The sequence below is a fragment of the Anabrus simplex genome, chromosome 1, assembly GCF_040414725.1.
Source record: "Anabrus simplex isolate iqAnaSimp1 chromosome 1, ASM4041472v1, whole genome shotgun sequence".
Taxonomy (NCBI): Eukaryota; Metazoa; Arthropoda; class Insecta; order Orthoptera; family Tettigoniidae; genus Anabrus; species Anabrus simplex.
This window is the reverse complement of record NC_090265.1, coordinates 1,610,509,977-1,610,523,602: the sequence shown is the minus strand read 5'-3', so window position 1 is coordinate 1,610,523,602 and position 13,626 is coordinate 1,610,509,977. Positions and strand designations below refer to the sequence as shown.

Sequence of the window (13,626 nt, the reverse complement as noted above, 5' to 3'; positions counted from 1 at the left end):
ACTCCATGACTTTGTGTGCATTCTCAGTGTTTGTTTACGTATGTGGCGCCTTATCGAGCTGACTTTCGCAATATCGCGTAGTTGGCGTATTGGTGTGTTGAAAGGGAGTCTGGTCGCTGCTCGAATGCATTTATTTTGTATTCGTTCTAGCTTATCCAGGTTCGTCTTTGCAGTGAACCCCCACGCTGGGGCTGCGTACATGATTATTGGCCTAATTAAGGCCTTATACATGTTTATGGCTACGTTTATGTTTATACTGGACAATTTGTTCAGTATAGGGTATAGCTGGCTGAGTTTAATGTGAGCTTTCCTGGAGTGGAGAAGACATCGTCCAATTTATACCCGATGACTGACGTCACACACGATTACGTCAGCGCGCTGCAGTCGAGGCCAACGAAAGAGACAGGCCGCGGCCCGCTAAAGTCACGTGACAAAACCAGTCCCAGGAATGGCAGAGCGAAGCCGGTTATTACATGTGTTCTTGCGGTGTTATTGCTAGTTTGTTGTGGATTATGGAAGGAAATAACGGAAATTTTGTGTTTATTTGAATATGTTGGTGTTGTGCAACAGTTCCTTACATTCATAGTGTTGTGTGCGGAAGTGTAAGTAAGTATTCATTTACAAAAATGTGTATATAACCTCAACGTTCTTCACTTCATTCAGCAATGTTGGGCTGCAATACACAAGTTGGATAAGTTACAACTCCAGTGCTGAGGATTTAGAGGTAATACATTTATTTCCTGTTTAATTACAGATATATGAAAATGCTGAAGCCAGGCATGGCGTGGAACAAATGTAAGACTTGTAAATAGCTTACAATAGGCCTATCTTTCACCCTGGATTCAATAAGATATTCCCTACATGAATGTTATTGTAAATATAGGCCTAATTGTACATTAACCACTTTCATTAGCAATATTTGATTTCTATGACTGTGTATTTTTTTACTGCAGTATGATTTTTATTTTTTGTTATCCAAGGCTAGTAAGAGACACTGTTTCATTTAATTTCTAATTGAATAGGGTGGTTCCAAGATAACTTTCAGGAAGGGAACATAATTTTAGTACCAGTATTAGATATGATGAAGCCAAGTATAGAGTGGAACAAATGTAAGACTTGTAAATAGCTTACAATAGGCCCACCTTTCACCCTGGATTCAATAAGATATTCCTTACATGAATGTTATTTTTAGTTTTTGTTCCACCAGGTATAGTGAGAGACACTATGTTTCATTTGATCTGTAGTTCAATAGTGTTCTTTTAGTAGGTTAAAATGCGCTGAAATGTATTTTATTTACCGCGCTACGATAGTCTCTCGCGTGAGCTTGGGGATGCATTCTCTACAGTAAGACCGGCCGAGTCACGTGACATTCAGTGTATGACGTGCGCGCCGCGGCCTGTCTTTCTCGTCGGCCTCGGCTGCAGTCCAAACCTCGTGGTATCTAGAAGTGTCGATGTTGGGCGGGTTGCGGGGCTTTCAGGCGGCGGAGGACACACACAACAATTATTATTATTATTATTATTATTATTATTATTATTATTATTATTATTATTATTATTATTATTATTATTACCGTGGTTGGTGGATCAGCAGAGGTGAAAGAAGGTGCCGGGGCGAATGGGTCTAACTACTTTGTCAAGAAAGAATTTAAACTGAAATGGAAGGTTATATTTTCTCTAAACAACAAGTTAACAATTTCTCACTTAGTGAGATAACAATAACATAGCAGTTTAAAAACAAGACTTAGAAAAATCTAAGATTTCAAATCGTTAACACACTTGGGCTACAAGCCCTTTGTTTTACAATTTTGAGCTTCCAGATCAAACTTTACAGAGGAGCATAAATTTACAAAGGGCAGAAATCCCCTAATACCTGGAGCACTTGCTCCTTAATTCACAATATCAAGCTTCCTAGAGGCACTTTTCCAACACTTGAAAAGAGCTGACACGCTCTCAGTTTTTCAAGCCCATTTAAGGCAATATCAGACCTTACAATTACTTGCCATCAAGGCACAACTCACAAAAATGAAACAGGGGTATATCGTACCCAACCTACAGGGCCTTCGTGTAAAAGAAATAATAGTTAAATAAATGGCCCGAACAAAAACATGAAAGGAGGCGAATGCTTGCACTCCTCTATGTAGCTTTTTAAAACCTAAAAGGCACTAGGCCGATGAAACAGGGGCTATTCCCAAACTATGGAGGTGACCCGTATCAGAAAGAAATTTTAAAACATTAAAGAAGAGAAGAAAATCAGTTACCAAAACGTAGTCACCTCAAACCAAAATGAAGGGGAGCTCGAGAGGGTAAATCACTCTCTATCCCCGAATTACAGTTACAGATTTTAGGAAGTTTTTACATAAACCGGCAGAAAATTACATGTTTAGAAAAGTAGGTTACATTGTAAATGTTTCGGACCTTTCCCGCGGGTTAAACTGCTGAGCTAGCAAGAAATAAAGATGTTAAACGGCCATTATCTTTCTGAAGACCTGCTGCCTGATGAAAGAGGCGCCTCCCGCCTCCTGCTTCACGTACACACAGTTAGATGTTGATCAAGTGGCCAAGAGACGTGAAAATCAGCAGTTTATAAACCCTCGGGGAAAGTTCGAGACCTTTCATGAATAATCAAGCCACACCCTCTTACTTTCATTGGTTAGCTTAAAGTTACACACCAAATCGAAGAAGAAGCCTGTGATAGGCTGAAAATTAATTACAGAAATACTGGATTGGCTGAATTCAAAAAGGGCGGAAAGGAGAGATCAATATTGCCAACCCAAAACTGAATGAACGAAATTTAGTAAAGAAAAAACTTATGAGTACAACAATTTCTTCAAAAATGGTTCTTTCACTTCGTACCAGGGTGCATGATCATAGTTTTTGTAGTGACATCTATGAGAGAATGTTCAAACTTCTTTATGAATGGAAAATAAAAACAAGTAGAAATTCGCACAGTTCACAATAACAAATTTTACTGGTGCCATCTTCAACGAAAATGTATAAGTTGTTCCAGTTTCAAGTTCAGTGTTTCTCCAGTTAGAGGAGTTCTAATTGGCGCAAGATTTAACTTTGCGACGTAGAGGTGTACCTCCCGGTACAATTATTATTATTATTATTATTATTATTATTATTATTATTATTATTATTATTATTATTATTATTATTATTATTATTATTATTATTATTATAGTAACGTATCTCAAGTCCATTGAGTTTCACACTCGCATAGCATTTGGTAATGCTATATAGTAGCAATTCAGATTACAAACACTTTTTCAATCAATCAATCAATAGCCTATTGCGTTGCGTCGCAACAAATTCCATTGCATCAAAGCATCTCTGATAGCTTTCTTTGTTACGATCAAACGACTACACGGGTCATAGGATCTTCGCAATTGGTATTTACCATGCTAGGAATTCAATGTATGTTGACTTGAGAACGGGCACTGTGATATTTACTTGAGTGTCAGGAGAACAAGTAAGGAGATAGGTTTATGAAGAAAAAGCACACTTATTGCGGGCTGATGACCTAGGTGTTAAGCCCCTTGAAAGTAAAAATAATACTAATTTTTACGTCCCACTAACTACTTTTACGGTTTTCGGAGACGCCGAGGTGCCGGAATTTAGTCCCGCAGGAGTTCTATTTACGTGCCAGTAAATATACCGACACGAGGCAAACGTATCTGAGCACCTTCAAATACCTGCCAAGTTGGGGTCAGAAGGCCAGCGCCTCAACCATAGCCCCTTCAAAGAACAACTGTCATCATATACTCGCCGACATGATTATTTGTGCAATTGTGAGAAGCATAGCAACCTTATTGTCATCCTGAAGTATTTGTGATTTGAAGTGATTTGAATCCAGCAACTACTGGAAAATATGCCGATGGATAACATATGCCCGAGCCTATTTATGTGTCCAGGCAGGAGACATCCAAATAGGCAATGGATGTTGCCTTATTCTGATGAACATTGTCCTCGTTGGGCTCGTTAGGTAGTGAGTTAAAATCCTATCTGTCACTCGGCATAATAATTACACGGTGTTCTCTTTCTGGGAGAAAATGTGCCAGTTCTCATCATGTGGTGCTATTACAACAACTTCCACACTTCCAACATACCACAAATAGATTTGACAATTTCTACTTCCTCAGCCGTCCTTATTTTGCTCATTGATATATTTATATGTATTTTATGTATGTATTATATGTATTATATGTACTATATGCATTTTCAACAATGATTGCACTGATTTAACTTGCAGTAGGTTTATTCAAACCTCACGCGAACACCTGAATGTTGCCGAGCGGATATACGTAGAACTGATCGTCTGATATTGGAAACAATCGGAAAGCGAACAAACTTCCAGCTTGCGGCTACGTTACCACCCTATAAAGCCTATGAAACATAAGCATGGCACCAACTTGCAAGAGTGAACATTGAAATTGCGTACCGGCAGAAAAAAAAAAAAGATAATATCTTTCTTTCTTTCTTAATCTGTTTACCCTCCAGGGTTGCTTTTTCCCTCGGACTCAGCGATGGATCCTAACGTCTACCGCCTCAAGCGCAGTGTCCTGGAGCGTGAGACTTCGAGCTGGAGATACAACTGGACAGGAGGACCAGTACCTCACCCAGCCTGCCTCACCTGCTATGCTGAACAGGGCCCTTGTGGAAGGGATGAGAAGATTGGAAGAGATAGGCAAGGAAGAGGGAAGGAAGCGGCCGTGGCCTTAAGTTAGGTACCATCCCGGTATTTGTCTGGAAGAGAAGTGGGAAACCACGGAAAATCACTTCGAGGATGGCTGAGGTGGGAATCGAACCTCCCTCTGTACAGTTGACCTCCCGAGGCTGAGTGGACCCCGTTTCAGCCTTCGTATCGTACGACTTTTTAGATTTCCCGGCAGAGCCAACCCGAATCTCCGGGGGTGGCAGCTAATCACGCTAACCACTACACCACAGAGGCGGACACTGATAATAATATTGCGCTGAGTAGATTAATGAGCAACGTTAAAGGTCCGTAGCAAACGACGACTTCTGATGTCGATAGTCCACTCGACACTTCTATATGGTGCCGAAGTCTGGGCTGAATCTCTGAAGTTTGAAAAATACCGGCGAAGGATAGCCGCGGTACAGCGGAGATCAGCTTTGCGTATTACAAGCGCATATCGCACAGTATCCGAACCTGCGGTCCTTACGATAGCAGCGGTAGCACCAATTGATTTACTTGCCTTAAGCGTGGGTCACACTAGGCTGGTTACCAGCCGCGAATTAAAGAAGCTGCTACTATCAGCGTGATGTGACCATAGAACTCGCAGCTGGCACAAGCAGCTGGCGAGTATTTGTCAGCGGCTGGCGAAGTAGGACATGTTCAACTTTGGTAGCAGGTAGCGGCTTCAGGAAGGTCACGTGATTCAACTCGCATCCGCTGGCGCCAGCTAGCAGCCCAGTCTGACCACCCCATTTGCTCACCAGCCGCGAATAAAACAACACCTGGTCGCAATTTATATGGTACAAATGGCTGATTTTAAGTGGTCGGGGAAGGAGATAATTGATTTTTTAAATGTATTTCAAAATTATCCATGCTTGTGGGACGTTTCGTCCAAGGAATATCTTAATAGGAATGTGGAAGAGGAAGCTTCCAATAAGCTGTTACAAAACCTAAAGGATGCTGGGATGCCTGCTACTCTTGACTCAGTTAAGAAGAAGATTAAAAGTTTACGGGTCACCTTTAGAAAAGAACTTGCAAAGATAAATAAATCTAGAAAAAGTGGCGCTGGTGCAATCGAAGTTTACAAGCCAAAGCTTGTGTGGTTTTCAGCAGCAGAGGTATTCTGGCATGGAGCTGTCAGTGGCAGAGAATCTTCTTCTAATATGGTAAGTAGGTAAATTATGATTCCAATATGTTAATATTATTAGAGTTTTATTAGACTGTCATTAGCATACACATGTTATTACATTAATTGGGCAGGGGGACTTATTGTCATTTATATCTATTAATAAATGGATAAAAATCTGAAATTAATTATTAAAATAAACCCCAAAGATATTCAACGAACAGTTTATGTGCCAGTTTTCAAGTTTTTCGTGTTAGACAGTTTTATACTACGGAATTGTCATCTGGTTTCATACCAATTGATGTCATCTGCCTCGGAACAGATAAAGTTGTCATGAACTGATGCATGTACCATTTCCGTACCTGCTCCCCAGCGCGACCACAGTTATTTGATGAACAGAAACGGTCTACCGGGGACATGAAAGTCGGTACAATACGCCAAGCTCCTGGAGTTATCACACCTGTGTTTAAGTCTTCATCATCCACTGAACCTGAAGGGAAATATGTTCTAGAAGAGATCTGCCTGAGCCAGTTGTGGATAGCACAAGCTGATTTCACTAGAGTTTCTATTGTGTCCACGTTCAGTGGTATAGGCGTGTTAAAAACGCGAAATCTACCTGCTAAAATGCCAAATGCATTTTCAGCAACGCGCCTTGCCCTGGATAAACGATAATTAAAGACTCTCTCTTGTACTGTTAGTCCTCTGTGTGAAAATGGTTTCAAACAATATGGTGTCAGGCAGAAGGCATCATCTGCTACACAAAGTCCTCCGTTTGGCCAATTAAGAAGATTTTTCTCAAGGGCTATCTTTAACGTAGAGTTCTTAAATACCGTGCTGTCATTGGCTATGCCATCATGTCCAACATCTATATACCTGAAACAATAGTCCGCATCTACCATGGCAAACAAAATAATACTGTAGGTTCCCTTGTAGTTGAAAAACGATGATGTTGAATTAGGAGGCCGTTTAATTCTAATATGTTTTCCATCCAAAGCACCGCAACAGTGAGGAAAGTTCCATTTATATTCGAATCCTTTTTGAAACTCATTCCACTGGCTTGTTGTGTCAGGTACCTGAAAGTAAAGTATAATGTTAATGGATAATGAAAATTATACACTCAACTAGCCTACTAATTGTAATATTTATTGTGAATTTCTTTGCAGACCTACCGTTAGGCATTCAAACCAGAGTGTTAAATATATTTTAAACAAAAGTCATGTTTACTTGCACTCTGATAATCCTGTGCATAACCATAGGTCTACAAATAATTTCTCTCAATTATTTAATTGAGAAATTATTGTAGGTGTATATTGTTTTCAGGATATACCGCAGCGATCGATGTGTGAAAGTGAACGATATTCAAACAGTGACACTGTGAATATGGCTAAACAGGGAGCATCACAAGTAGAGGAATCACCTGTACAGTCTGCATCTACTACACCTTCGTCATCGACAAAGCGTCCATCCACAAACATGGATCCACCACAACGCGCAAAGGAGTTTAAAAGACGCAAACCGACTAGATTTGAAAGTGCAGTAAATAAATTGCAATCAATCGCAGAATTAACCACTAATGACACAGAAGACCAATATGACAAATTTGCTATGCATATTGCATCCCAGATGCGAGAGCTCCCTCTCAGAAGTTTCATTATACTTCAAAGCAAGTTTCAAAACCTCATCACTGAAGAGAGACTCGCATCTTTAAATTTCAACAACAGTGAACCACTATCATAAAGTGTTTGCCATTATGACGTTGATGACACAAGTCTTTCAAACAGCACTTCCAATAATGAATTCGATCAAATATACTCTGAACTATCTGATAAAACATGCTTGAACGAGGAGCAACCTCCACATGGTTTAGATGTTCTCTCCAAATCATTGGTTGGCATCTGCCCTTTAGAACACGATGCTTAGATGTCAATAAGAACACAAATCGCTGCCCACATTATATTAAATATTGTATTTTGTTCCAAATATTTCATTTCTCGTGTGTAATATTTCATTTATCAACATGTTTTAAATTCTAAATAATATATAATTATTTGTAGTGCATATTCTTATTTAACAAATAGTTTTACAATACTCTTTCCATTACTATTGTTTAATGTTGTATGTATTCTAATTCTACTGTATTTTTAGTTTATGTGTTAATGTTAAACGCAAGCAGCGCTAAATAAATAAATAATATCAGTTAATAAAATATGTTGTACAACTTTACTTAATACCGTACTTGTAATGATGTTTGTCCATAAAAAGTGAAGATCATAATTAATAGCTATGCTTAGCGTATCCAACAGCTATTACAATAAAAAAATTACCGACAGGATATTATTGTTAAAAATACTGATAACTTAAGGCTGAATAAAAACTTAATCATGCTTACCTTCATAAATGATTGGAGAACTTCAAAAATAGCAGCAAGAACTTCAGGTAAAAACACAGAGATGGAATTGTGCGGCACTCTAAACAACAAAGCCAGAGATCTAAAACTATCTCCAGTTGCGAGATACCGTAATGTAATTTCCAGTTTTATTTTACATGGAATCGCCTCTATCATTTTAGTATCTTCTTTTTTAATCAGCGGTTCTACTAATTCCAGCAACTCTTGGAATTTAGAAGGTGACATTCGTATAACATTTCTGTATGTTTCTGGGTCCTCTTCTTTTAAGTCCTGGAAAAGTCTTGAAGATGCTCCTAACTCTTCCCTTCTTTGAATCCAAGGTCTACTCCACCATCGTCTCTCCTTGCGGTGACGAAGCATTTCCAAACAAAGCTCCGTCACAGCCATCCTTAATAACCTCCTAATTTCTCGTTTACGTGGACTCACGGACGACATGCTGACTAGAACTAAAAAGCTGCTGCTTGCTGGGTGTGTGTGACCGGGTTGCCAGCCGCTGCTTGCTGGTGCCACTGCCAGCCGCTGATCACCAGCGGCTGGCAACCAGCCTAGTGTGACCCATGCTTTAGAGAGACAGGAAGTCTGGCGAACTCACGGAGAGCTCGGAAAGAAGCGCGCTAAGGAGCTAGCTTATAGGCAAAGAATGGAGCGGTGGCAGCAAAGATGGGAGGAAGATCCTCGAGGAAAATGGACTAAGCGGCTGATACCACGCCTAGCTGATTGGGTTGCCCGAGTTCATGGCGATGTTAACTTTTACATTACGCAACTATTGACGGGTCACGGATACTTCCGTAAATTTCTACATAGAGTAGGTAGAGCGAGCGACTCGGCGTGTATTTATTGCAATGATATAGACGATGTATTTCACACATTTTTCGTATGTTATCATTGGTCAACTCAGAGAAGATGTTTATATACTGAGCAAGGAGAGTTGACGCCAGAAACTATTGTGCAGGCGATGCTACGAAACCAAGAATCTTGGGATCAGATAGCAGTATATGTAGAAGGCATCCTGCGTCAGAAAAAGAGAGATATGAATGCTCATGAACGGCAGTAAGGAGAAATAAGGAAGAAGAAACCTAACAAATTAGCACGACACCGCCCTGAAGTAATGCGAGAGCGGTTCCGGGGCGGAGATATACGTCGTGGGAAAAGGGTGTGTGGGTTTTAGTGAGTAGGAATCTCACACACTTGTGGAGTGCGGACCCTCACAAGTGTCTAATGAAAGATTTCCCATACTTCCCTCGTAAAAAAAAATAATAAAAAAATATTATTATTATTATTATTATTATTATTATACCGAGCGAGTTGGCCATGCGGTTAGGGGCGCGTAGCTGTGAGCTTGCATTCGGGAGATGTGGCTCAAATCCCATCGTCGGCAGCGTTGAATGTGGTTTTCCGTGGTTTCCTGTCTTCACACCAGGCAAATATTGGGTCTGTATCTTAATTAAGGCCACGGCCGCTACCTTCCCAATTCTAGCCCTTTCCCATTCTTCCGTCACCGAAAACCTTCGATGTGTTAGTGCGACGTTAAATTATTATTATTATTATTATTATTATTATTATTATTATTATTATTATTATTATTATTATTATTATTATTATTATTATTATTATTATTATTTCGGGCTCCATGGATAGCCTTTGGTCCAAGGTCCCGGGTTCGACTCCCGGCCGGGCGGGTATTTTTACTGTCATTCGTTAATTCCTATGGCTCGGGGGATGGGTATTTGTGCACCCCTGTGGGTAGGGGCGGTAGAATAACACCCACGGTACCCCTGCCTATCGTAAGAGACGATTAAAAGGGGCCCAGGGCCTCTTAACTTGGAAGCGTCGTTTGGCGACTAAGCGGCCTTCAGCTGAATGCTGGCAATGCTTCTACTTACTTGTGCCAGGCCCCTCACTGTCATCTATCGTATCCAACCTCCCTTATTCAACTCTTGTTCTTTTCCGACTCCGACGCTTAGGACATTTGACAACTCGGGAGTCTTTCTTTTTCAGGCCCTTGCTGTCCCTTTTCTTTCTCTGGCCGATATCTTCATTTTTCGAAGTGTCGGATCTCTTCCCTTTTTCTCTCTGATTAGTGTTACATAAGGAAGGTTGCCTAGTTGTACTTCCTCTTCAAACAATAATCACCACCACCACCACTAGGTGTTTGCGCTGTACTCAGCATTCGAATTCATCTTAGACAGGACCCCATTCTCACAGACGCGCAGGTCGCCTATAAGGAGTCAGCTTGAGAGACCTGCCCCAGGCGTCTCCGGAGGCCACACGCCATTATTATTATTATTATTATTATTATTATTATTAGTAGTAGTAGTAGTAGTAGTAGTAGTAGTAGTAGTAGAAGTAGTAGTACAACAATATCATATGGGTTCAGTTACCGTGTACACCGAGCAAGTTCAATGAGTAACTGTAAGCTTGTATTCGAGACATGGTGGGTTCCAAGCCAACCACCGACAGCCATGAAAATGGTTTTCAATTGTTTCCCATTTTCACACCAGGCAAATGCTAGAACTGTAATTTATTCAAGCCTACGGCTGCTTCTTTCTCTGTCTTAGCCCATACTTATCCATTTATTTAATTTTTTAACCATTGGCTTTACGAAGCAGACAGGTCTTGTGGCGACGATGTGATAGGAAATGCCTAGGAGTGAGAAGGAAGCGGCCGTGGGCTTAATTAAGGTACAGCCCCAGTATTTTTCTGGTGTGAAAATGGAAAACTGCGGAAAACCATCTTCGGGGCTGCCGACAGTGGGGTTCGTACCCACTACCTCACTATCTCCCGAATGCAAGTTCACAGCTGCGCGCCCCTAACCGCACGGCCAGCTCGCTCGGTATACCAATCCCCTCTTCTAGAAAATATATACACACCGAGCTCGATAGCTGCAGTCGCTTAAGTGCGGCCAGTGTCCAGTATTCGGGAGATAGTAGGTTCGAACCCCACCGTCGGCAGCCCTGAAAATGGTTTTCCGTGGTTTCCCATTTTCACACCAGGCAAATGCTGGGGCTGTGCCTTAATTAAGGCCACGGCCGCTTCCTTCCCACTCCTAGCCCTTTCCTGTCCCATCGTCGCCGTAAGACCTATCTGTGTCGGTGCGACGTAAAACAACTAGCAAATATATATATATATATATATATATATATATATATATATATACAGGATGTTTGGAAGATAAGTACATTTTTTCTTCTGGTTATTGGCAGGGTCCTGAATTCTAACGGCGCCAATGTAATGTCCTGTTTCACAAATAAAATAATGAAATTGAAACTTGCTTGTTTGTACCCCAGGTAGCATTTAATGAAGAACGACTTAGGGTTTTTCTGACGTACAATGGAATATTGTCTAGTGTGGAAACGTTCGCTTCTTGTTCGTAGAACGGTTTCATACGCGTTGCGCATGCATACTGCCTTAAGCGGATGGTATAAACCGAGGGGCAAGCGACACTACTACCTACCTCAAAAATATTGCACTCTACGTCAAGCTCATCCCTCGGACAAACCATTCGCTAAATTTAAAAACATAATATTTAACAAACTGCGGACATTTATCCCTACCTACCGAGCGAGCTGGTCGTGCGGTTAGGGGCGCGCAGCTGTGAGTTTGCATACGCGAGATAATGAATTTGAGCTCCACTGTCGGCAGCCCTGAAGATAATTTTTCCGTGGTTTCCCATTTTCACACCAGGCAAGTGCTGGGGCTGTATCTTAATTAAGGCCAAGGTCGCTTCCTTCCGATCCTAACCCTTTCCTATGCCATCGTCGACATAAGACATATCTGTGTCGGTGCGACGTAAAACAAATTGTAAAACGTTATTCCTACATTCCGTAAGGTTATTTGTACTAATTTTCCAAACACCCTGCATATAAAGTACCGAGTGAAAGTTTTTGATTTGAAGACCATCTATTTTACTCTACTAGATGGGTGACCTATTGCTGGGGAAACAGTAAATGTATAACCAGAGATCTTGTAGGCCCTACATGCCGAGTTGGCTATGAGCTTAGACATCCTCATGGTTTTCGATGTGGACTGTTGTTATTTCTAGGTACCTGATCTTGTTATGTTTGTTCTATTTTATTATGAACGTTTTCGTTTGTTAATTCGTTTGTTACCGAGCGAATGGCTGCTCGGTTTTAGTCATATAGCTGTCAGCTTGCATTCGAGAGATCGTGGGTTCGGTCACCACTGTAGGCAGCTCTGAAGATGGTTTACCGTGGATTTCCCTTTTCACACCAGGCAAATGCTGGGGCTGTTCCTTAATTAAGGCCACGGCCACTTCCGTCCTACTCTTAACCGTTCCCTATCCCATCGTCACCATTAGACCTATCTGTGTCGGTTCGTCACAAACCGTATAAACATCGTCTGTTGACAGTGCAAGTAGGAAGTGATCAGTGCAGCTGTATCTTGTACTTTGTGAATAAATAAATGAATAAATCAAGAAAGAAAAAAGAAAGAACACAAAGAAATCCTTTTTTCAGATTTTTTCGTAAAATGTATAAAGTGTTCGAAGGCACGAAAGATTTCTGTGTGTACATTGTATTATACTTTGTAATTATTTGTTGAAATTGTACGCGACGTACAAATAAAGAAATGTATTGTCTTTTAAATCCCCCCAATTCTGGTTATACTACCCAAACAGCTGAATAACTGCAGTACAGCACAGATGTGCTAATACTTACGGCATTCTCTGTATAATCTTTTCTTATTTTCATTCAGGTCATACGTGTTAGTATAATCCTGGCTACTGAAATTGCACATAGCTTTCATCGCGTTGTAGTGACGGAGAAAACATTTCCATTACTAAATAGCTCCTAGTGAGGCCGTAAAGTAATTAAGAGTTTTAGCCGCGTTAATTCCCAAGGCACACAACACGCTTATCTCTAACAAAGCTTTCATCTAAATTATATTTACTCTCGTTGTCACTCTTCTGTGAAGTGAAATGAAATGAAATGGCGTATGGCTTTTAGTGCCGGGAGTTTCCGAGGACATGTTCGGCTCGCCAGGTGCAGGTCTTTTGATTTGATGCCCGTAGGCGACCGGCGTGTCATGATGAGGATGAAATGATAATGAAGACGACACATACACCCAGCCCTCGTGCCAGCGAAATTAACCAATGACGGTTAAAATTCCCGACTCTGCCGGGAATCGAACCCGGGACCCCTGTGACCAAAGGCCAGCACGCTAACCATTTAACCACGGAGCCGGACTTCCGTGAAGTACAGGTGGTAGAATGGCTCGATATTCATCGTCGTCCTCGTTCATACACTAAAGGATACCAATTTCTTCCGTTTTTCGTCGTTCCTTTCAACTCTTCATATCTCGTTAACTCTATCACGCTCTTCATTTCGTCCATATACCTTCTCGGTCGCCCTCTTCTTCTCTCCCCAACCATTTCCCT

The 13,626-nt window shown here is 41.0% G+C and overlaps 2 protein-coding genes across 4 annotated transcripts in view; one reads left to right on the top strand and one right to left on the bottom strand.

The window, feature by feature from the left end:
* The window catches only part of LOC136858589 (uncharacterized), a 332,089-nt gene that overhangs the window by 222,539 nt on the left and 95,924 nt on the right, over window positions 1-13,626 (top strand). The gene's annotated exons all lie outside the window — the stretch shown is intronic.
* On the bottom strand, window positions 6,088-8,666 carry LOC137498563 (uncharacterized). The gene is made up of 2 exons (XM_068226357.1): window positions 8,214-8,666; window positions 6,088-6,897 (listed from the first exon to the last, which is right to left on the bottom strand). The coding sequence occupies exons 1-2, from the start codon at window positions 8,664-8,666 to the stop codon at window positions 6,088-6,090; spliced, it is 1,263 nt and encodes a 420-aa protein (XP_068082458.1).